The sequence below is a fragment of the Salarias fasciatus genome, chromosome 13, assembly GCF_902148845.1.
Source record: "Salarias fasciatus chromosome 13, fSalaFa1.1, whole genome shotgun sequence".
NCBI classification, from domain to species: Eukaryota; Metazoa; Chordata; class Actinopteri; order Blenniiformes; family Blenniidae; genus Salarias; species Salarias fasciatus.
Window position 1 is genome coordinate 13,005,698 of NC_043757.1, and position 24,402 is coordinate 13,030,099.

The 24,402-nt window shown below is 42.6% G+C and overlaps 1 protein-coding gene across 3 annotated transcripts in view; it reads left to right on the plus strand.

Annotated features, from left to right (window-relative positions):
• macrod2 (mono-ADP ribosylhydrolase 2) overlaps positions 1-24,402 on the plus strand; it is a 410,420-nt gene that overhangs the window by 355,403 nt on the left and 30,615 nt on the right. For 2 of the 3 annotated variants that reach the window (XM_030105906.1, XM_030105907.1), the window contains exons 9-10: positions 17,577-17,655; positions 23,437-23,475. In XM_030105906.1, the coding sequence (XP_029961766.1) occupies positions 17,577-17,655; positions 23,437-23,475 (118 nt within the window). The remainder of the gene's footprint in view (positions 1-17,576; positions 17,656-23,436; positions 23,476-24,402) is intronic. The other variant, XM_030105908.1, reaches the window with a different exon arrangement.

The window sequence follows — 24,402 nt, forward strand, 5'->3', positions numbered from 1 at the left end:
TCGGGAGGCTGGAGCCTGTCTGAGATAAATTAGTTACCAAATTAGCCCATGTAGGATTTACAGTGGGTGTGTGATTGATGTGATCCCGCGCGCTGACCTCTCACCCTTTAAGCCTGAGGCTGTTGTGGGGACTGGCGCCGTAGATATGATGTCTTCTTCTCATCAGCCGGCAGCCAATCAGAAGAAAAGTGCCAGCATCAGCCCCAACCTGGCTCATCTCATGCTGAAACAGCATGATGGCGCCTTTATTAGCTTTTAACGGATTATAATTGTGTGCTAAGTACTCGTCTGCCCATCACACAGATGGAAGTTGAACCTTAATCCTCATCCTGGAAGCTTTCCTGCAGTTTTTGGATTGAGGGGTCTTTTTTTTTTTTTTTTTTTGTCTTTTCATGAAACTCTCAAATCCTCTTTTCCCTCACAAAGCCGCTGGGAGTCCAGTTAATGTCTCCTGGCACCTGGGATAGCAGGACATTCTTATAACAGGCCATAACCCAGGATGTTTTAATGACACTGTCCAAAGCACATCAACTGTCGGCTTCCCCAATGTGTTACAGATGTGAGCTTTTTCTTTTTTTTTTTTTTTTTTTTCCTTTTTTTTTTTTTTGGTCCTCAGGAATGTTGGCAGCCAACCTACCAAAGCACTAAAACTGAACAAGTCTGAAGTGTGAAACACGTGAAGCCATTTATTATTCCGGCAAACGTACACGGTCCCATACAGGATCTCCAGCCTTGCGCCAATGGGATGCTCTATCCACTTAATCTGAGCCGCTCGTATAAACCCGCTAATTAGGATTAGTTTGACTCCACTTATGCTTGTGAAAAGCATATAATGGACGTTTAGCCAATGCCTAATTGACACCATAAAGGAATACATATTCATAAACATACACGCTGCCTGCTTAAAGCCGCCTGGTGCAGAATGTCAAATTTAATTGGATTGTGCTGAAAGATAGATGTGCCTGCTGATTTCTGAAATACTGTACATCATGTGGTAGTTTTGTTCATTTATATTCATGCAGCCGCCACAATTATGAAACTATGCCAATTATGGCATACTACTGAAAGATGAAGTTCAATGGGTAAAGAAAATGTAAATTTATACTGTTGTTTCCTGCTGTGGCAACTTGCAGATCTTCTGCATTCTTATGTTGATTACATCTCACAGACACCCACGTGCATTACTTGAATATGCATATATCAGGTTATTTTTTCATTGCTGTTTTGTCTATAAATTAAATTCTATCCACCAATTTGTAAATTTTTTTTAGGGTTGTTATTGTTCATTTCTATTGTATAAATTAAAGATTTCTGATGGGCAACAGAAAATAAAAAAAGACTAGCATTCTAGTTTTAAAGACCAGCGAGATAATATATCCCCTCTTGATGGCTGGCCTCTCAAATGCGAAAAAAAAGCAAAAAAAAGCTTCATTTTTCAGTAGACTTTTGCTCCAAAATCAAGACAACTTCAGTGTCAGAGTAAATTTTAATTGGAAAAACTACTGTGAGAAACAAAGGAACAGTATCCACAAAACCCATTAAAGCTCAATCAAACGAAATAACCAAGTGGCAGAAATGAAAGTGCTGTCAGCCTCACCGCCTTATCTGGGTAAAATGAAAGCAGGAGAGATATACCTCTGAGGTCTGCGTTCTCCCCGTGTTGCTGTGATCTTTCTCAGCTGCTTTTTCAATATGTCTCAGCGATAATAGAGTGACCTGCTCTCTTCTCATGTGCGCAGCATGGCCCGCAACGGCGGAGCTCTCTGTTGACCCCGCCGACCTGCGGGCACCGCAAAGCAGGAAGTGAGGTCTCATTTTGAAATCCTCACATCCTGCCATCTGTCTTGTTTTTTTCTTTTTTTATTTTTAAATGGACCTGTGCCTGTCCAGTCATTGTGCACCTCCAGATCAACTCCTCTGGCTCAGAGCCAAAAAAACAAAAAGCGTGGAGCCAACACAGACACCACACATGAATTAAAGATATTTTGTATCAGCGCTCAGCACAGGAAGCACACGGGACAGCATGTTACCGCCGCACGCGCTCAATTGTCAACATTTGCCTGTGTATGTTCAGGTCGCAGAGACAGTAGGACACTGACACCGTGCATGTCAGCAGCGAGCCGCAGCCACATCCCCGCGGAGAGAGGCATATCACAACACACACCGCCCTTACTCTCAGCTATAAATATCGGATACAGAACAATGCCGCCGTCATTCCGTGCCTGTCGGAATTCCACTGTTTGTTTAACCTACTTAAGTTTTCGAGAAACCTCTATTTTTAATCATTAACGTGGAATTGCATTGTTTCCGTCCTGCGAGAATTAACGGAAAGATTGAAGTGGAGATGAGCAAAAACAAACCCATTCCAGGAGAGAAAGCATATCAGACACAAGATGCATTTGTGGAAATGATTCCATTTTCCCAGCACACTAAGATAAAGCCAGATAGTGTTGGGAGTACAAATGTGTCGTAGCCCTCTCATTAGCTTTGCCATGGTTCCAGTAAGTTACTTAATTAGATTATTGAAGGAATTATGGGAAACTGGTGGCTCTGTTTGCCTTGGGCTTCTCCACTTCTTGTTACAGTGTTTCCAGTTAATTGTTTTGTTCTGTTGTTACATACAAGCTGCCTGATATTATTTGGTCTCTTCTGTGGTCAGTTGTGGCATCAAAACAAAAATGAATTTATGTCTTTTTTATTTGCTTATTTTTCACAGTGAGAGTTTTTCCTTTGGCTGGAAGTTATAAGACGTGTTCAAAAGTGGACAAAGTGGTATTGTCGTAGAACAACACATAATACATTATCTTTTTCTTAAAAGCAGAAGAAAACATTAATTGAGGAGCATATAAATGCAACTTGTGTACCGGGTGACTTCTTTATAAATATTGTTAGCAGTGAGATTTACTAATAACTCACTAATAAAATAACAATAATGCATTTACATGTTGAACTGATTTAACTGTAGATCAGGGTGCGTATAAATAATTGAAAGCATTACATTATTATATGAGAATGCTTTCAATTATTTATATGCTTACCACCCCACCAGCTCCTGGCAAAAGAGCAGCAGTCCAAAGAACCTTGATACATTTGTTTAAGCATATGAATTCAAATGTACCAGGCCGATGAGATTGTCTTCACATTGTGTCTCTACTGTCATCAAATCTGCGACCATTTAGCGTGTTTTGTCGCATAGTGGGCACGCGAAAAAGAAATGACAAGCATGGAGGCTGTCCGACAGGAGAACAATCCGGCGTTGAGGAGGTCTGAGATTTCAAGGAGAGGAGGAAATAACTGCTATACATAAGATGCAACTATATCCTAAAAATCCATACAGTGTTTGGTGAACTTCTCAGGAACCCAAATCTACCATCAAACACATATAATCCATGGCTTCACAGTAAGCATTTGGTTCAGAAATGATCTGTAAATGCAGCCTGAAACCGGGTAGATGACAAGTCATTTACTGATGCTGGGCATAGTTATGAACAAGTTGTTCAATGGTTTCAAAAAAAAAAAAAACAACATCTGAAGTACTTTAGATGACGCACTATAGGACGAGCAGGGGGAGCAGGAAACATGAACATGAAAGACACAGGAACATGAAACCAGTTCAGGATCTGTGTGAGGAGAAGACTAATGACACTAGAGACTGTAGAGTGCATGTAACAAGAAGGCATCTGATAAGTTCAGCAAAATCAGAACAGTGCGTGTGTGTGTGTGTGTGTGTGTGTGTGTGTGTGTGTGTGTGAGATTCTCATCTTATAATGAACGAACACACAAACGGTTTTCTTCACTTTTTGATCACATGGTTTTTTGTCCATTGACTACAAGGTATTAAGATGGATACTGAAAGCTGGAAGTTCATGTCATTGATTCAGTCAGGTTAGCAACACTTTAACAAACTGACTGTCAGCTCCCTCTAAGGGTTTCTGCGGTGCCGGTTTTTAGTTATTTATGTCAGAAATCGAGTGGTGGTTGGGTTAAAAGAGCCAAAGCGTTGTACTTTCTGTTATGGGTAGGTGTTGCAATTAAAATTTGATGGGAAATCGATAGGTACCTCCAAAAGTACGGAACTGTGTTTTTTCACTACCTTTCTGGGACATAGTTTTTTGTAGAGTAAACATTGTGTTCAATGTAGAGTTTACCGGTATGAATTTTAGAAGAAGCCATTGATCGAAGCTGTGGCACAATCGCTGCCATGACTCGGTGGTGAACAGTGACCGGTCTTGGCGCGCCTTACATTTCATACGTCCAAGTCCAGACATATCACAGACTGATTAAACTTTCAGTGGCTCCTGAATACCATTTTCACCTCTCAGTGCAGCCAAGCGATACGCTTCCTTTTCAGAGATCCCTCGAACCGATCGCGCCTAAAAAGCTTTTCAAAGAGCTGAGTGGAGGAGCACTTGAGTTTGAGGAAGGGTTGTGTTCTTCGTGCAGCAGGTAGGACGGAGTGGTGTGAAGAGCAGTGATAAATATGGTTCTTTTAATACAATAGCTTTGTAGGTCACTCCGTGGAGAGACGAGGTGCGCTCACTCAGCCGACTTCCCCTGCAGAGGCTGCGTATTCCACAGACACAGGAACACGCAACCTTTAAAAGAGGGATTTGAAAAGGTCAAAGCACAGGCATGCAGAATGGTAATATAGGACTATGCTTCCAGAGGTCAGAGGGTCAATATGGCTTTATTCCTCCATGTTCCACTCTGCCTGGAGGTGGTTTTATGGAGTATGTTAAAACTTACCGGATTCATTTCTGCAGCTTGCCGATGTTCTCTTGTGTTTCAGAGCAGCATTTGTTGAATGCACTTAATTCTGTCTCTCCAGAGTTTTTTCCAGTCTCGAGTGGTGGGGTTGACCCATTTCTGAGAACATGGTAGTGGAAAGCGAGTGCATCCACCTGGACCTGGTTAGAGGTGTGGTTACGACAGGCATTCAGGGGGTTATTCCGTCCCAACACACCGCCCTCCTGCTTTTCTTCACTCCCTCACAGGGTCTTTTCCCTGCTTGTCATTGCAGCCCATACGCCGCTTTAAGTGGCCATTTTGAAGCGAAGCGTGTTGCATTATTCTGCCTCTGGTTTATCCACTGGTTGTTGCTTCTAGATTTCCAGGCATTTTAATGGCCCGTGGTTCTCTCTTGATGGAGCAGGGAGAATTTCCCTAAGACTGAACCAACTGGGTCTCGGCCACATGACAGAGTGGGTGCGCTCCCTCTTTACTGCACATTCCCAAGTGATGCCACTGCATGCTTAGTGACTCGTCTTCCATTGATCTAATTAGTCCCATGGCACTTCTTTAACGGTCTGTATTTATCAGGAACATTAATTAGTATCTAGACTGGATGTATTACTTCCAAAGCAGTGGATGTCCTTGTTTATTAAAGTATTAACAATAGTGGGGAGGGTGCTCCAGTCACCCCACCCCAGATATTAGTCAGTTGGTGAGCCGGCACATTCATCATACCTATCCTGCAGAGTGTTTTCTTCCCCTCCTTATCCTTTGTTTGTCTTTTTCTAAGTGCACATATAAAGAGGTGTTGGATTAGTGTAATTAAATACAGCAATGCTCTGTGCTTTGTGTTACACAGCTGTCACGTTAACAAAGTGTCAGCCGGCTCTGGGTAGCCGGTGAGCTGCAAGACTGAGAGAAGACAAGCTCCTGTTGTGGTTCCAGTCAAGTTTAAGAGAGATTACTAGAGACAGTGTGAAAAACAGTTCTCTGAAAGTAGAGGAGGTCATTGATTTTCTAAGCGACAGCCCTACAAAATGGACACTCTATTGATTGGAGACTTCCTCGGGATAGTTGTTGAAAGCTGGAGGAGAGTTAAAGAAGCTGGAAATCGCTGGTCTGTATGTCCATCATGTGTGACACAGACTGCATCAGCACCTTGTGCCAGTTTGGTTTCTGCAGAGAATTAAAGTGTTTTTCTGCACTACAGGTATTATTTCTTTCAATACCAACACCTGGTCTGCTGCTGTTCACAAAGTGAGGATAGCGTCCAGCACCAAAACAATTCTGCCCCATCAAATACAACTAAAGGACACTATTATTTTCACAGGCTTTGTTTTTAATCACTTTTGTTAATATATTTCATAATCTTATTCGCTTAAGATTAGGATTTTTAACCACTTTGTTGTAATGTATGTATTTCTTTTCTTTGTAGTGCATGGCGAATTTCTGTGTGTCTGAACGGTGTAATATAAATGAATTTGCTTTGTCAAAATGAAAGTTGTTGTCGCCTTCCTCTGGCAGTGAAAACATGCAGCAGCTCACATCTCCCTGTTTGTTTTTTATTAACCTGAAGTGTCCCACTGAGTCCACAAGTCATCGGATATATACACGTTTACTTCTTTTTTTTTTTTTTTACTTTTTTTTAATGTTTTTATTTGATCTGCCAACAAATGAAATGATTTGATTCATATTCAGAAGTTAAGCCTGGAGCTTTCTTCCACTAACCATGCTAATTAGGCCCACTTTAGCAATTTTATGATTACTCTGGGGCCTTTGGGTTGCTGTTTTTGTTGCGGATCGCTGTTTGAACAGCTACCTATTTTAGTAATGCACACACACTTCCTCTCTCTGATCAGTCAGACTGAACTGTTTCTTCTGCTGTAAAGCTGAAAATGCATCTTCACATGTTAACTCCTCGCACACTCTCCTGCATTTCACACATTATGCTGTATATGTAAATGCAATTTACACACATGAATGTGCAATCGCATTTACACGATCGCACAAAAATCCTTTTTTGTTGTTAAGAGGCTCTGCGAGTTAGTAATGCGCTGCTGTACTCTGAAGTGCAGCTCGGCACGCAAACACTCACAAGGACGCTGACACTAATATAGATATATTACTCTCCCTGAGAACTTGTGCAAATCACGCAGGCGAGGGAGAATTAAGCCTCTCACACACACACACACACACACACACACACACAAATGCATCACTGTTATGACTGTGTGAGACATGGATGACAAAATCTTGCCGCATTTATTCAAACATTAGTCTGAGGACATTTTGCATTTTCGGTTAAACTCTTACAAAAAATAAGGTCACTTAGTTTAAGTGGATGTGGTATGCTGTCATTGTTTTTTTCAGTTTTATTGTTGTTTTGTGTGTCCTTTGGTCTTCTTTTACGAGTAGTTAGCAGTTCAGCTTGACAGCTCTCTGTTCTTCTTACAGGAAATCATCTCATTTTAACAAAACGTCACACCTAGCAGGGTTTAGCCAATTTGAAGTCTCACTTCAAACCATAATCCTCATGTTGATGATTTCCCACCGTGAATTTTTTTTTTTTTTTTTTTTTTTTTTTTTGCATCTTTGAGTCGCATTGCACTAAAAAGAGTGTCCATATTCCGTTTGGACAGCGCAGAGGAGCTGAAAATGTGATTGAGGAGGAGATGAAGGAAACTTTAAAAGCTGCCAGTGGCATATTACAATAACTTGAGACTCGAAGTGACAAGAATCTCCAAAATGCATGTAGATACAATTCTTTCACATGTAAATTCTGCAGGCCGTGATGATATTCACAAATAGAAAGCAAATATGAAATAGGTTTATTTTGTCCCTTTTTTGTTACCGAGCTACCCCGTTGCTTCCCTCACAACTCACATTTTACAGTCAAAAGGCATCATGAAAAGCAAAGCACCTGTTCAACAGCACCTGAAGGTAATGCTCAGTATGTTTCTCAAACTGTCATCTGCTTTAAACAATTTATATTGGGATGAATGGGAGCTATAAATAACAGACGTCCAGATGTGAGATGGATGCGTTAAGGCCAGCTGTAAGCGCAGCGATTATGACATATTGTAACAGCTCATGTCTGACTCTCTGGATGGCCAGATTCACGATTACAGAGCTGTTCATAATAAACAACAAATGCCTAAGAGGCTGATACTCATGTCCACTGTCCGGAGGGAGAAGACAGCGAGGCTCCTTCTGTTATTCTGTTAAGAACACACACACACATGTTTTTGAATGCATTTTTGGCTCTTCCTGAATCAACATAAACATTGTTATTTTCCTTCATTTTAGAATGCAAAGGGGAATCCTCTTCCCCTCTTTTATTGTTGTTTCAGAGATATTCTCCCGATATGACAAGCAAGCCTGAGGGTGTTGCTTTTAGAGGAGTGTTTCTGCTTTCTGTTGATGTTGTCTGTGGATTTAGGGAGGCTTTTGATTCATCACACTGATGTGTGTGCAGTCTTTGCCTTCTCAGTATTGTGAAACGCAACACATTTGCTTGAATCTAACAACAATATCCTCTACTTTGGACTTACTGCTCTGCTGTAGCGTCCCAAATTGCACTTTTTTATATGTTGGGCTCGTAAAGATACATAAAGTTGAACGTTGCTGGAACTTGTGAATACATCATGTAGTATCCACAGATATGATGCTATATCCACATCCAGGAAATAAATAAAGATGAGTTTATATTGAAGACATTTTGATGAGGTTGTTGTCAATCGCAGCAGTTGATCTGAGATAGCAGTATGCCCTATTTGTGCATTACACAAGTAGGCATACAACATAAAATTACAATTTGAGGCACTTGCGTCTTGGTTATTGACCTTTCAGAAGGCCCACAATTTTATCTAGCATGTTATCCTTTAGAAGTCCTCTGTGATGTACAACAGTGAACCCCAACAGTCTGCCTGTTGTTGCATTGGTCCCTAACAGCCCTGACCGATCGGGGCTCGTTCTGCACCAGACTTCAGAAGATGTGCTGCGGTATCGGCACCATGATCTTGACAGCAGATCCTTTAAGTCCTCTGAGTCGCGAGGTGGAGCGCGAATGAAGGCACACCGCGCTCTGACCACTTCTGATAGACGCTGTCCGCTGCAGACTGGAATCAGCCCACAAGAGCTGCAGTCCAACTCATCTTCCAGCACATCAACTCCGAGGACAAAATGTTCACTTGCTGCCTGAGTTGGTCTTTTTTTTTTTTTTTACTTTTGAACTGAGGAGTGTTACCTGTCTTTTAACACAGCAAAATACTCAGCAAATAGCGTCGGTGTCCCTTTTTAAAAAATGATTTACATGCCTTTTAATGTTGGGAGAGCTTTCTCCACGTTTGCGATCATCATAATTTGTGTGATCCCTCCTTAAGCATTTTGCCAGGCTGTCACCAGCAATATATGCTCACTCTACAATTCCCGTTGCATGAGAGGATGTAAATTGCCATCATGCGTCTGACACAGTCCAGATCAGATCTTCACTCAGCTCTCTAAGTGATGTCAAACAGCACTTCTGGTCTCAGGCTTGCTTTCCTGTTTGATGTCACCCACACAGCCATATGGTATTGCTCTCAGGATCAGTCAGTGTTTTTTATTTCTTTTTCAATTTTATCATTGTTATTCCTTGCTGCTGCAGTCTTCGTCCTATGTTTTGTTCCACGGTGTGTAAACCTGCTGGAATCGCACAGTGGCTATCATTGCTTTCCTCTAGCACGTGTTTATTTGTTTCAAATGTTTTGGGGTACTTCATTCGTTTCCCTGTCTTAAACGGCTTACAGTTAACCAAAACTTCCCGAGACTCTCTCTGACGCCACAGGATGGTTTTGAGCGAAATAATTCCCCGTTTGAAATTCTGAGTTTGTCTCTAAATGGGTGGCTAACAGCAAACAGGACAGAAGGTTAATTTCTAAGGTTGAAATTAAATAACCAAGCATTGAAAATTGCTCAGACTGCATTGCTGTTTGGAGGTGAATGTGAAAAAGGGCTTTAATGAATCTTTCCTTTAAGGGTTCGGCCAGCTTTAATGCAGATTGTTTATGAGTTGTGACAAAAGGAGGAGATATTAATATTCCTGCCTGAATACCGCGTTTGCATGTTGTGCGGACACTGTTATATAAGCAGTACACAGGTAATAGCTTTACTCAGAGGAAAGTGTATATGAAAGGGTGTACTTTCTAATGTGTGCTCCTCCTGACCCTATGCCATTAAGATCCACAGTTAAGAGAGAAAAACACCTCCTGCAGGCAAAACCTTCAAGAACTGACAAAATTATTAGCATTCTCTTGACATAGAGGATAGCATAGCCCACACAGAACTCACTGATCTGCATTATGGTGCTCAGGTGCCGACAGGGTTACAAGGCTGCGCAGAGAGCTTTTAATAAGAATTCACAGGATGAAGAAAAGCTGTCTTTGAGGGGATGCAACACGTCCGTTCTCAGAGTTCTCTCAGAGAAATGTAGATATTTGTTGGATAAATTACAGCTCACCAGTTGCCCCTTAGGGCTTCTATATGGTTGCTTTGGTCTATGTGTTCAGTTCATTGTATGCAGTTCTGGGAAATTTTCTTTTCCTGAAGATCCGGGATTGGATTCCCATTTATCTGGCAGCTTTTGTGCAACACTCAAAGAAGAGTGGACCTGGCTGGATAACACCGCATATTTCCTCCAAGGAAACCTCCTCAGAAGCAGACAGGGCAAACATGCAGCTGAAAAGGAGAAGCCGGACATGCCAAACAATCAGTGGGAGACTCAGACTGACCGCTGCAAAAGCGCAGAGAAACCAGAGGGATAGCATCCTAAATTCAAAAAAGGAATTCGTTTCATTTTCTTTCTTTTTTTTCGTGTGTGTTGCACACCATAGATTTGGCTTAAGAACTTGGCTTTTCATACCAGCGCTGTTGCAGGAGTTTGTCCTTGAATATTGTTTCTGCCTGACAAGAAGATGTGTTACGGCTTCATCAACAGGTTCGGCTTTGCAGGATTTCTATACCTGACTGCACACAGCAGGCTCCTTCAGAGGGGACTCGGTTTGCTCTTATTGGCCCCCTCCGAGAGAGCGAGCATATATTGAGCACTTCGGCATCATAAAAGTGAAAATGTTAGTGGATTTGACAAGCAGGCCGAGATAACTCCCACATGCTCCAGGAGAGCAAATAGTAAGCAGACAGAGAGCCTGACACATCTATACGAAGCTCCTTCAAGTCAATGTGTTCGAGTTTGTGTTGGTCATCAATATGGGAGTGTGGAGCAAGTTGTCAAAGTCCAGTCAATGCTTTAACCAAGCTCATCAACGGGGTCAAATGAGACATATTATATAATAACAGTTGGTGGGTGGTAAACACAAACAGCAAGCCAGAGGAAGCACAGACAAGGTCCTTCTCTGAGAACGTTAAAACAAAGGATTTATGAATTCGGAATTGCAACACGCGATCCCCTTGTGGAGACAAACAATGCATTCTTGATGAGAAAAGTTGAAGGTAAACAAAACTAAGCTTTTTGAAAACTATACAGAAAGTCTGTTTAAAAGAGGCAGAGGGTGTGTGTTTTTTTTTTAATCTGTTTATGGAGTCAGAAGGCAGTTGCAAGTCAACACCACCATATCTCAGGCCCTGGATGCGTGTTTGATCTAGCAGTCAGATCACTTCAAGGAAACGCACCATTCAATTGAGATTGAGGTTTTTTTTTATCCTTTACTCAACCCAACAAGTGAAATACTACAAATGTTTTGGGGGGAATTTTTCTACCCAACTTCGATTCTGGATCTTGTACATTTCCCATACATTTTAAAAAAGTTACCACAGTACCCATTTCTCAGCTTTTGGCATCCAGCCACATGCCTGATCAGCAGAGGTTGTTAGAGGCCAGTAGCTGTCGGGGGGTCAGATCATCAGTAATGCAGCCATGGATCATAGATACAGCCCTCATATTAGTCCTCCTTTCATCATTCCCCTCTGACCTCGGCCGCAGCTACTCCACCCCTCAGCTTTATGATTAGAAAATGGAGTAATCCTTCTCCTTCACACTCTCCTCACTCCCTGTAGACTTCACACAAGTATTCCATCACTATAATTATTTGACCGTCCATATTAATTGACAGAGTTGTCAGTGGGGCTTATTGTACCATTGGTCATGAGCCAAAGCAGTATTGTAGCATTGTGAACCAGAAAACTCTGGCGGGACTCATTTCACCCATAGATCCCATGCAAGATAATTACAAGAACTGTCGGTGGGGAAGAATTTTCATTATTGCCTTTGTTTATGTACAGCTATAAATTTAGTTGTAGTCAGGCGATGTCAGTCTCTGTTGCTGTATGGGTTGTTGACTTTTCTGTATGTTGATAGGGTAAAACTCAGAGGGAAAACTGCCATTTTAGAGTATTTCAGCTGTTGTATTTGATGTTTTCATTGTTAAGATATATTGGGGCATTTGAAATTCATAAAGTCTACCCTCCCCCTTACGCTGAGGGTTCTACATTATAATAATGTTAAGTAAATGGGATGAATTGGGCGCTCTTTCTGCTGAAATTGCGTCTGGGTTTTTTTTTTTTTTTTTTTTTTTTTTAATCAGATAGCACAGCGCTTCAGCTGCTGGCAGCGGGAGTTGGCAGGAACGGCTCAGAGCCTGTGAAAGTCAAATGCTGTCTCTTTCAGTTTGAGAGAACAGTTTTTGAAATTGTGAGCTAAAATGCTAGATGCCTCAAGCGCGCTGTACTCCAATTTTCCTCTACAGTGCTATGCGGCGATGAACCCTGAATATACAGTCGGAGGTATTTGTTCAGCTCTAATGTGTAAAATGTGTGAAGCACATGCAGCATTTGTTGAATTAACATACAAATTGCTGATATATTATCTTATGGAATGTCCCCAAATCTCACAAGACAGCGTTTTGCCGTCGAATGTTTTATACGCTTCGCCACATATGGCGTGAGAAGCAGCGTGGCGATGTTTTACACTGATGAAATAACCAGGCGGCTTACCAGAACGTTATTGCTGCTCATGCATAATTGTGTACATAAGCATTTATCAAAATCTGTAGTCTGTTTTGCAATATTGAGCCGACTCCATTGACTACCCTATTGCCCTCATCATGATATAGTGGCCCTCTAATGTGGGCTGGCTTTGGGGAAGTAAGAATTTGAGCTCAGCACTTTCTCTCGCGCTTTGGTCGTAACCACGCCTTCTCAAAGCCCAATGTCAAGCTCGCTCTTTGATGTATGGATGGAGGCATTTTGTTCAAAAGGATAACCTTTTCTGGGCACTTCTTTGAAGTGATAATTCACTGGCGGGCTGCAGGTGGAGCTGGAGGTCCGCTGGCAGAGAGGTCAATCAAAGTCAAATGGAAGCGGGCCGGCTCGCAGCCTCACCAGAGTCGCCGGTGCCGGTGCCGCTGTCAGCACTGCCACCGGCCTCATCTCCAGCTCTGGGAAAAACAGCAGAAGGCGAACATGATGTTACAGTGACGGGACAAACGGGAGATGTGCTGTTGTTGTCGTGATGGATGTTTAAATGCGGACATGGTCTGACTGTAGCTGTCTGTCCCAGCCTCGCTTTTCCTGTGCTGCGCCGTATCCGAGTGGTTTGAGGGACGCAGCTGTGTGTAATTACGTCAGTAATAGGACCTGGATATGGTCCACCTGCCGCCGAGTGAACCCTCCATCCAATACAGAACATCTGACAACAAAGAAGACGAGTGCTCGCTGATTACGGCTTTTGACGATGCACCGAGAAAGCCGAGATATTTATGGATCGGGAATAATTTGCCGAAATTATTCAATCTGTTTCAAACAATGATGTGTACTATCGGCGTATGATCCGAGGCAGCACTCATATGTCACAAATGTCATGTCGGGGATGAATAAATCATAAACAGAACAAATGCAGTGTATGTTTTCTTTGTGTATGTATGATAACCCGAACGCAGGCCCCTGCAGCCGGCCACTGTGATGGATTAGTGATCTGTTCAACGCCGTTCCTGCAGCTCTTCAGTCATTACACAGGAGAACACAAGCAAAACACACAAAAAAATTGAATGAATGGATTATTTCAGCACATTATTTTATATATCTGTCTTCTGCCGCCGTGGTCCGTCTGGACACAAACACTCAGGACTCCGCGTCGGCCGATGACGCAGTAACGAAGCGGCGCAGGACACGCACACACACGTCTCCCCTGGGTTCAGGCTCCAGCTGGGGCCGACATGCGAGGGCAACCTGTCCCTATTATTGTTTGTGACAGAATCAAGAAGGAAATGCTCGTAGCAAAAAATACGTGCCTCTCGTCTGCACGTCAGACTCTACTGGCACTGCCCCCAATGTAATTATGGGCATGGGTGGCCAGCTATGACAGCTCATCTGTTAGCCAGCCAGTTGGAGTCTGGGGCACCTGGCGAGCCCGGCGTCAAAATAATGATCCACCGATACACTCAAATTAAAAATCACACACAGATTTTCATGAAGCAGGGGACACGAGTAAAGGACGATTTCATCTCAATGCATGCTGCTGATTAACACAGCCGTGCGCCGATCTGACACAAATTGGCACAACTAGCCACTCCCAAATCTAGTTTTTTTTCCAGGTTCCGTGTGCCATGCAAATCAGCGACATGCATAGGTTTAACCACAGACCCCCGCGGCATTATCATTTTAATTAGTCTCGTCTTATCATATATTCAAAACGCAATTACAACCGAGAGCCATAGATTTTGAATTGATTAGGTCTGATAGGGAATGATCTGCAGAGGAATTAAAAGAAATAATTGGAATGTGATCTTTACCCCGCAGGATTACATATTTCGCAATAGAGCGTTTGTCTTAACGAATGTTGGCTACAATGTAAAGTCTCTTGTTGTGGATAACAGTGTGCCCTCATCACAACGCTAAACCTTAGCTGAGAGGTCCAGTTATGTTTTTTAACTTCTCATTCCTAAAAAGACAGCATGTTTCCTACTGCAAACCCTAATAATATTAATGTACACTAAGTCTAAATTTGTAATTTATGCGATCTTATACTCCTTTATGTCTAGAAAATGATTTCTGTCGTCTCAGTTCATTGAAAGTAGCTCAAAGGGTTCGGAGGTACGTCAGCTGCCGCTTCCAGTGCAGACCGCGCTGATTGTCAAGACGATCATCCTTTCCTTATCCAGCCCAGGGACCCAATCATTTTGTACTCACCCTTTGACAAAGGCCCTCCAATCAGGGATGAGTAATGACTGGGCAGGTTAGCATGCAGTGATCCCAGCTTTCTAATTAGTCTTCCATTAACTTTTTCAACCTTGACGACTGTAGGGTGCACACTCAACACAAATGCACACGCACTTCATGTTGGAACAGCAGCACTTGTGGGGTCCGCTCATTGAGATTATGCATGTCTTTGCTCCTTACCCGAACCTTAACCATTACAATTAAGCAGCTGGCCCTGACACTAATCTTAACCCAATTAGGAATTTGGCCGTAGAACCACAAATCAACCTTTTAATAGTTGTAAGCATGTGGAGTACAGGCTTTAAGGCTCCGCAAGTGCAGACGTGAACATATCTAATCCTTCAAATCAAAATATTGAATTGGACAAATATTGAATTAAATGTATTCAGTGTTACAGCATTATTTTTTTTTGTGTGTGATTTCGACTCAGTACATCATATTTTCTCTTGTTTTGTTTGTGTACGACCATCTAAATTGCATCAATGCACTGCAAGTTTGAAAGGGACTGAATCGTTGTGTGATGACTAATTTGTTTGCGATGAATTTCTTATGTTTAAACACATATGATCAAAGACATGTGAGGTATTGGTTCTCATTAGTAACTACAAAGATGCTCTTCAACATTTCATGGCTGTGTCTCAAGTGACTATAACATCGTGTGTGTGTCTCCTGAAGATAAGCCATTTCTGGTTAGGTTTGAAAGAATCATCTGTCAGACCGGTGGATTTTATTTGTGTAAAGAAAGAGTCGCACATCACCTTCCCCGTGTATTTGATCCATTTTGGGCTGTAATGAATTCTCGGCCAACGGTGTTTGTTTAGATACAGACAGAATGTCAGTGTTGAACCTGAGTATCTCTGCTTTCATTCGTCACTCCACTCTGGCTGTGAAAGACCATACAATGTGTTTCTGATCTATGAAATAAAGGGGTTTGCCTGAACCTCCAGCATAATGCGGACATGCTGTCTCCGGAGCGACACTAAGAGACTGACACATTGTCGGACGCCAGGATTTAGTTTTTCAGTTGTTTAGTTTTAGCGTCAGTCCTCGCTGTCATTTCCTGTCTCTGTTATCATCTCAAATACAACATCCAGGAAATGCAGTGAGCATGAAAAGTATCTGTGTAAATGTGCACACTCTGGACTTTGTGTGTGTGTGTGAGTGTGTGTGTGTGTGTAGGTGATGCAAAAGCATGAATTCATGATTCATCCTGTTTCACAGTAGGCAGTCAGTTTGAGAATAGAGCACCACAAAAGAGTAATGGAGATTCTCAGGGAGCCTCTGTCCTGTGGCCTTCCAGCGCCCAGTGTTATGCACTATCTTGGCATATTATCGCTTTTTCTGTTTGTCAGCATGCCCATGGCTTCAAAGGAGACTTAAAGCTTTTTTTTTTTTCGTTTTCTGTGGAGGTTGAAGGGGGTTGAGGGAGTGAGTCTACATTTTATGAACAAAGTGCCCCCCAAGACCTCTCGCCAAATAAAATGTTGCCATCCTGGATGCAGCTCCTAACATTTACTCCAAAGCACTGATCATAAACTATTAATAGATAAATGATGGTGTGAGCACCAGAAAGGGGCCTTTGAATTGGATGCTTGTGTTAGGAGTGGGAAAAGCTTCTTTTATTCCCGCAGAACTTCAATATCTTGCACAGAGGAAGATTGTGGGTGAATTCCTACCATTAGGGCTGTTGTGTAAAATTGCCATTATTCAGTCAAGCGATTATCCGCTGCTGTAGAGTGTAATGTGGCTGTGTGACTGTGACTGATGCCTTTTACATCTGAGACGCTGCTTGAGAAAGGTGAAACCGGCAGAGGTGACCTCTGTCTCTGCAGTCTTGCTTCAACTTATCTCTCCAGAATGGAAAAATCAAGATCATAGTTGTTATTCCTTACTTTTTAGATCTGCACTAATACCTGCCATTAAAACATTTTGGTGTTGGATTGTTTGAATCACCCCTGGACAACCACAGAATTTCATTATCTTCAATGTATTCATCATCATGAGCACAAAAAAAGGTCAAAATAATTAAAAGTTTTATATTCAAGTGTTTTTTCTGTGGGTGTAAAACGGTATGGTTATAAAATGTTTATTGTGCTAACAAATACACATCAAGCACCTTCAGTTATTTTGTAACAATATGGAATAACACAGTTCTTGAACTTGCACTCTAGAAATTTGTGATCTCGTTTAGATATTTGTCTTACACTGCTGTGTTGTGAGTCTGCAGAGTGCAGAGAGCCTCTCTGCTTAGCAGAGTGGAAATAGTTTGTTTTCCCTCTCCGCTGTTTATTGGTTTTTCCAAGGCTCATCTTTTAATGTTGCAATTTCTGCCCTTTGTGTAATACAAAAATGTTTTCTCCAACAAGTGCATGCATTCTCTGGCCTTAATGCTGGTGCAACGTGCTGTTGTAATCTTGAGAAAGTCAGTATTGTTTGATGTTTTTGACTGGGTGCTCTATTAATTGAATTTCTGAGTGACTGTGATCACAAACCAAGCGATGCAGCTTGATGTCACGGACAAATATGTACTTTTTCAGCCTAACATTTCACATATATTTTTAATTTTCTCATTAGGATTCTTTGTTCTTTGTGCATCCCCACTAACTGCTTTTCCAACTGCTTTTCTTCTGTTGCAGATCCAACGGGTCATTTTCTGTGTCTTCCTTGAGACTGATTTTGCCATCTACAAGAAGAAAATGTCTGTGATTTTTCAAGGTATGTGCATTTAATTCCAACAGAATTGTACTTCAGTACTTTGATTGCATTTCCTCTGTTACCCATTTTGTTGTTTCTGAGTTAATACACTGATTTTCTCTTTTTAAATGTTCCAAGACATGCAAAATATGCAATAGCATCACATAATTCAGTCCTGCAACCTTTTGCATCCCAGAAAACATCTGCAGCATGAGACATGTTGTTAATAGAAGCTGTAGTGTGAGCACCTGTCAGGCTTGGGTGGCACCTTCCAATGTAAACACATTTAATGCCTCTGCTAAGCCACGAGAGAGATTAACAGTGGGAATGTATGCTGACAGTTGTTAAACAAGTGTCAGCTTCTCTACATATTGCCTTAATTGGATTGGAAGAGTTGGACTTTTTTGTCACCGAATCAGCAAGCTGATACGTCCATAATTGTTGATACTCTAATGGGACTTTAATGTCAGATTTGATTGACGGTAATAATCATCCATGCCAGGGAATGTGTCCTGTGAAAAATGAAAAAATTCAGGGATGCATAGCAACCGCTGATCTTCCTTGGTTACAGCTCCTGAATTCTGTGTGTGAAATAAACAAACATCCATTATCTTCTACTCCCACTCTCTTTTCTGCCCCGTCCCTCCATTCCCTCCCCCTTTTCATGCCATCATCCCTTTTTTTCGGGGACCGGGAGCAGTCACAGGCTCTGATGGGAGGAGGGGGGGGGCTCCACAGAGGATTGAGTTGAATAGCTGGGGGAGCTGAAAGAGGCTGGCTGGCTGCACCAGCCTAGCATTACCTCCCATTTACCTCACTTTTCCCTGCTCACCTCCCCAATGGAATACCGGCTCTCAGACCTTCATCTCGCTGCTCCCAGATGGAGAGTGTTTTGTTCTCCCTGCACTCCCGTCATCTCTGCAGCTCCCCGCCCCAGCTCTTCCCTGAAAGATTACATTCTGAGGAGAGACCTTAATTATACCGCCTGCCCCCATGCACCAAGCACCCGTCTCATCATATTAGTGCTTTGAGATGAGAGTCTGGAGCTGTTGTTCTCTAGTTATCACTCCCGCCATTTAAAAGTGCTGTCAGTGGATAAATGCCCTGTATATCTCTAAGTCTGAGAGCGGGTAAGAGAATTGAGTCTGTGTGACTCTGTCATCAAAGGCTATCTGAAAAGTTTGAGAAGTTATACTATTACAAGATCATTAAAAAAAAAAAAAATATTGTTTACCAGGATGCAATGAGCTTCTGATGAAGGAGTCAGAGGTTAGCTTTTGATTAAACTCTGGGTCATTCCACAGAGCGGCCACATTGTGCACGATCTAAGGAATATTTTTTCATCAGAGCCTCGCCTCTGTCATGCCCTTTGACCCCCTGATTGGGATCAACCATTATCACCAGTCTGTGTGTATATATAATATTTGTGTGGGCTGAAAAAGAAAGATTAATACAGTGGCCAAGTGGTCAAATATCTATGACTTTCAAATTAACAGTCATTGTGTGAAGAGAATGAGCCACCTTCGCACAACACCACACCTGCTCTGCTCTTTCACCTCCGGGGCAAACTCAGAGCATTTACTCGACTAACAATAAAAACAAAAGCTCCTTTAAACTGTTCCATAAGGAAAACATAACATATGAGGAACATAATTGCTTATGCTGTGAATGCAAGGCTCTTATTCACCGATGAAAGCGGCATTTCTTTTTTCTTCATCCAGCCAGCGTGGCTGTGTGGATGAGTTTCAGCAGTATATGAAAGCTATGCTTTAAAGAAAGAAACGCTGATTGGTATGATTGCACCGTGCAGGTAATGCATAACACCGTAGTGGGAAAAGACTTGCATTTATCCCGCACAGAATGGCACCAGTGAATCAGAGGCTGTGAATTAGCTCTGCAGGTGTGCTCGAGCATTTCCAGAACATCTCATCATCCTCACTGTAAGAGATAGACAGTCAGGTAGATCTTGCAGCAACACTGAATGCATCACACAGAGACTTGAGACCATTCTGTCTGCTGCAACATCCTCTTGCTTTCAATAACCCCCTTGTCACATGTACCCTCCCAACCCCCCCTCCCCCACTCTCACTTATTCTCACTTATGCCTCTGGTTGTTTCCATGCCCATTACTTCATTCCCCCACTTTCTGCTATTCTTCCTCATTACATCAAGGAGAAGCCTCTCTGTCGGCTCCTCCATCAGCGAGCTGTTATCGAGCTGTGGCCTTGATCTGTCTGTAATTTGTTTGTGCGTGCTGTGGTCATGTGAAACTGAGGATCTTCCCCATGACATCAGTTTTGAGCATGTCTACAGCAGAGAATAGGTACAATGGATTTTTTTCATTGAAGCCTTCGCCGCTCTCATTTTTCATCGTATGGCTGCTTTCCTCATATTCGCGCAATCTGTCAAGTGACAATGACTGGAGCAGGAATGTGTAAACAGGACATTTGCATACAGGAAATTGCTTTATTACAATGTGTATTTCCACAAGCTGTCACTGTGTGAGAGCCAAAATATGGCTGCTTCTTTGCAGAAGGAGGAAACTGAAAAATAGCCTTTGCTGACAAGAAAAGCTCACGCACACCTGCATACAGACGCATCTGCCACAACACACACACACACACACACACACACACACACACACACACACACACACACACACACACACACCACACATTAAACAGGAAGCCACACAGTGTCAGATATTGAAAAGTTTGAAGGCTACCATCACTGTGAAAGACTAGAACAAATGACTGCAGATTTTCTTTGCGCCGCTATGCGGATTGATGACTAATAATTGAGTTCTCAGAAACAGACGGTTTTTTTTTGTTTTGTTTTTTTTTTTGTTTTTTTGTAGCACCAGCTCAAGGTGCACTTCATGCATTTAGAGTCATGCCTTTTTACTTTCATGAGAGGCCTCTTAAATGTCCAAATACTGAAATATGTAAATATGCAAACAAGCTAATGCACAACGCAGCCAGTTCTTGCCTCTGTAGCACCATTCACTGTCCATTACCAGTGATAGAATCGCCTGTTCGTTACTTGAAAAGCTCTATGTTGCGTGGATCTCAAAGGTACTGTGAGGGTCACGCTGTCTGGCCAGGAGGGCGGACAGCTTTCCCGTCGTTCCGAGTGAACCCTCGCATTTAGAAAATTTCAAGGGCTCCCATGCTTGTAATTTTAGAAGAACACAATGCAGAGTAGAGCATCTCATTGATTAATATGCAGAGCTCAATCAATGCAATTAATCATCTGACATGATTTTATTATGTATTCTGATTGTCGTGATTGACCACATGCTTGCCTTGGTGCATATTATCTGCGAGCATGGGAGCAGTCAGGCAGCTGTGGTTGTCGAGAGCAAAAGCATGTTGAAATTGATTCTGGGTACACTCCTCCACTAATATGATCCGGGTGGCTGCCCACAAGCTGGGCTCCATCTCTTCTTCTCCTCAATCAGCCACGGTGCTGACAATATTAACACAGCCCACAGATCTGCAGAGGCTGCTGCATTCTCTCCAACTGTTTCACCCACTTTCCAGTTGACATTTATTTACATGGCTCTTAATACACTCCATACTTGGAGCCCCCGCCCCGCCACAACCGACACTCACTCTCCTCCCCGAGAATGTTCACAAAAAAAAAAAAATAAAAAAAACATCACCTGAACTTCCCGACCTCGTTTTGGAAGAAGTAAATCTGTGGTATGCACAGGCGTTTATCACACACAAGTAATTTGTTGACGGAGGATACGAAGCGCTACAGGAACCCTGTGAGCGGTGAAAATGAAGTCGGTGTTGGTTTCACGAGGTTATCCGTCGGGGCAGGGAAATGAGCAAACCACGGTGTGTTGGTGATGTGATTGTCAGAAAGTGTACACGCTCTCTCAGTCAGGTTTGGCTGATATGAGGATCCCGCATCGGCTCACCATATGTATGAATATCAGCGTTAAGAGTGAGTTACACATAAAAAAAAAACAAAAAAAGTACAGTTATCGACCAGATCAGTACAAACTTCATAACGGAGTCAGAATAAGAGTGAAAAGCAGCCGTGAAGTAACAGCTTATTTTCTGTCTTTACAAGTTTTGTTCCAAAAGTAAAATCAATAGTATTCTGACACCTGATAAAAATCAGAAGACATTAGCTCTGACTCTGTGGAAAACACTGATATTTAATTCAGTTTGACATTAATTGAACTGAAGCGGAAAAAATAATTCCTCTGTGTTTCTGGGTCTTGTATGATGATTTCATTGTCCTGTGCAGGTACTTTCCTTCAGTCATGTTTTGACCGAGAGGGTGAATTCATGTCCTTTACAGCAGTACTAATATCAATGTTTCTTTGCCTTCAGACAGAGCTGGGCGTCTTATTTCCTTTTCTTCAATCTTTATGCTAAGTTAATCATCTCAGGGTCTTGTTTCATATTTAGCGCACAGACATGAGAGTGGAATCAATCCTGTCATCTAATTCTCGGAAACATGATTGGGCCTATTTCCCAAAATGTTTCTCATCAATTATCATCCCCTTGCAATTTAGACGACTTTCCACCCCAGAGAAAAGGCTGGAGCGAAATAAAGGTGTCATATATTGTTATTTTAGGCTAAGTCACGCTCGTCTGCAGTGTTGAGCCATGGTAATGATGTTATAGTGTGTGGCAGCGTCTGAGACATCCAGTGTTTTCCATTCTTGCACTGTAGAAATACTGTATCAGTGGGCCTTCTTTTGTTTCCCCGAGCAGGGTTAGATTAATGCACTGTACCCTTTTATTCAGTGTAATACAAAAGAAAAGCCTGTCGCTGGATCCACAGGGAGCTCTGATGGTTACACTTCTACAGAACAGATGACAACAGCCTTTCATCAAAGCTAACGCTTGCCTTCTCTTGTTAACCACGATGCAGCCATTTCACAGATACATGCACGGCCGTACGCGTACATATACTGTCCGTTCCGATGCCGTGCGTCCAATTCATGAGAACCGTGTGCTCAAAATGGCAAACGCGCTGACTGCATGCAGCGGGAACGGCACAGGACGTGTCGAGGCGTGCGAGATCCGAGCGTGCGCGCGCGCGTGTGTGTTTGGATGTGGGAACCAGGCGCCGTGAGCAGGCATCCACAGTTCCTCTCTCGCTGCCTCTCAACACTGCAGTTCCTCCTCTGGCAGCATCCAGAGGCTGCTTCTCATCCCCCACTGTGCAGCTCAACTCATCCACCCAGAAACACCTCAAGTTCACTATGTTTCACACAATAGACTCACAGAGAAGAGAGAAAATCAAAGGACTCTTCTTTTTTTTTTCTAAAGTGCAGTTATCCATGCCAGCCCACAGTCCTTGTAATTTGAGGAAATAGGAGATTTTGTGTCATTTATGCTGAGGCTACCAGTATCAACTTAATTGAAAAAAAAAAAAAAAAAAAAAAGCTTCACGAATGTAACCCCCACCCTTCGTAGCACACCCACGTACTCAGTCATTTGGGGTAATAACTCGCTGGATCCAAGGCCGTCTGGTACGAGTACTGAGAGAGGTTGTTTAAGGGTTTTTGGAGAAAAAAAAAAAAAAGATGAACACAGCAGCTGGTGAGATGAGGAAAAAGGAGGGGAAAGGAGTTTCAACAAGCTTGTGGGCATGTGAACGCAATCATTTGAGTTCTGAAGAAGCGGCGCAGATTCCAGTTTTATAGTTTCGTTCGGTGTGCGCGGCATCAGAACGCCGCACTTTAAGGTTATAATCAAGTTTTGATCACTTGTTGTGTCGTACATGAGAAAAACAGCTTGGTCTGACACTCTGTCATTTTCCCCCCTCTGCCAGACAATGACATGGAGGTTACAGAGGAGCCGCTGAAGGGAGGTGAGTGACAGAATATTTCATGGCTGCCTTTTCACCTTAACACCTCCATTAAAGCACACACAGGCTGAGTGAGTGGCGTAGCCCTGGCTCGTGACAGTGACGCGCGGGCTTTTATGCAGCCGATGAAATTGAATGTTTATTCATTTGACGACAAGTCGGATCCCCGGCCTGACTCATCACGGTTAAAAATACTTTGTGTCAGGTACATTACATTACAAGAGCTTATATCCACGGCTAATTCCAAAACGCCATTCTCCTCATCCGGCTTATGGGCACAATGCCTTCAGACCACCTAAAGCGAGTGACAAAGAAACGGGAAGGCAACATCCCTCCGCAGCGTGCGCCGGGCGATAGCACAAACACAACTGTCAGCACATAATGCTTTTATCGCCACACCATCTTGGCACACGGCCTGAAACTCCCAGATACTGCTTATCAGGATAAACTATTGACATTTGTCTTTGCGCTGATGTCCTGAATAAGCAATAGTACGAGCAAAGAGACTCGCGGCAGTGTGTTGATAGTTTGAATAGCAGAAACAATACTGACAATAGACTTTTTTTTTTTTTTTCTCTCAATTCTATACACAATAATTGTCATTTTCATGGTTTTTGTGTGTGTTTTTCCCTCATAATGCATCCACTGAAGGTTTTCTCTGATGAGAGCGGCACTCAGTAGAACTGAGTTTGTGGTGAAGTACAGGTTTTAGTGGTGTGGTTGGGTGTTGATGAGCACCTGCAAGCATGAAGGCCTGGATTCATTTAAGTTATTTGGCCTGACTATAGGGAGGTTCACCTGTTTTCACTGAGTGCTCCAGGTACTCAACCATTTTTCCACAACAAGTGTATCAGACTTGAATACCCCCTTTTTTTCCAAGTTGGGCTTGTGTGGAGCTGAAGTCAATTTCAGCTGAAAATGGTTGAAAAA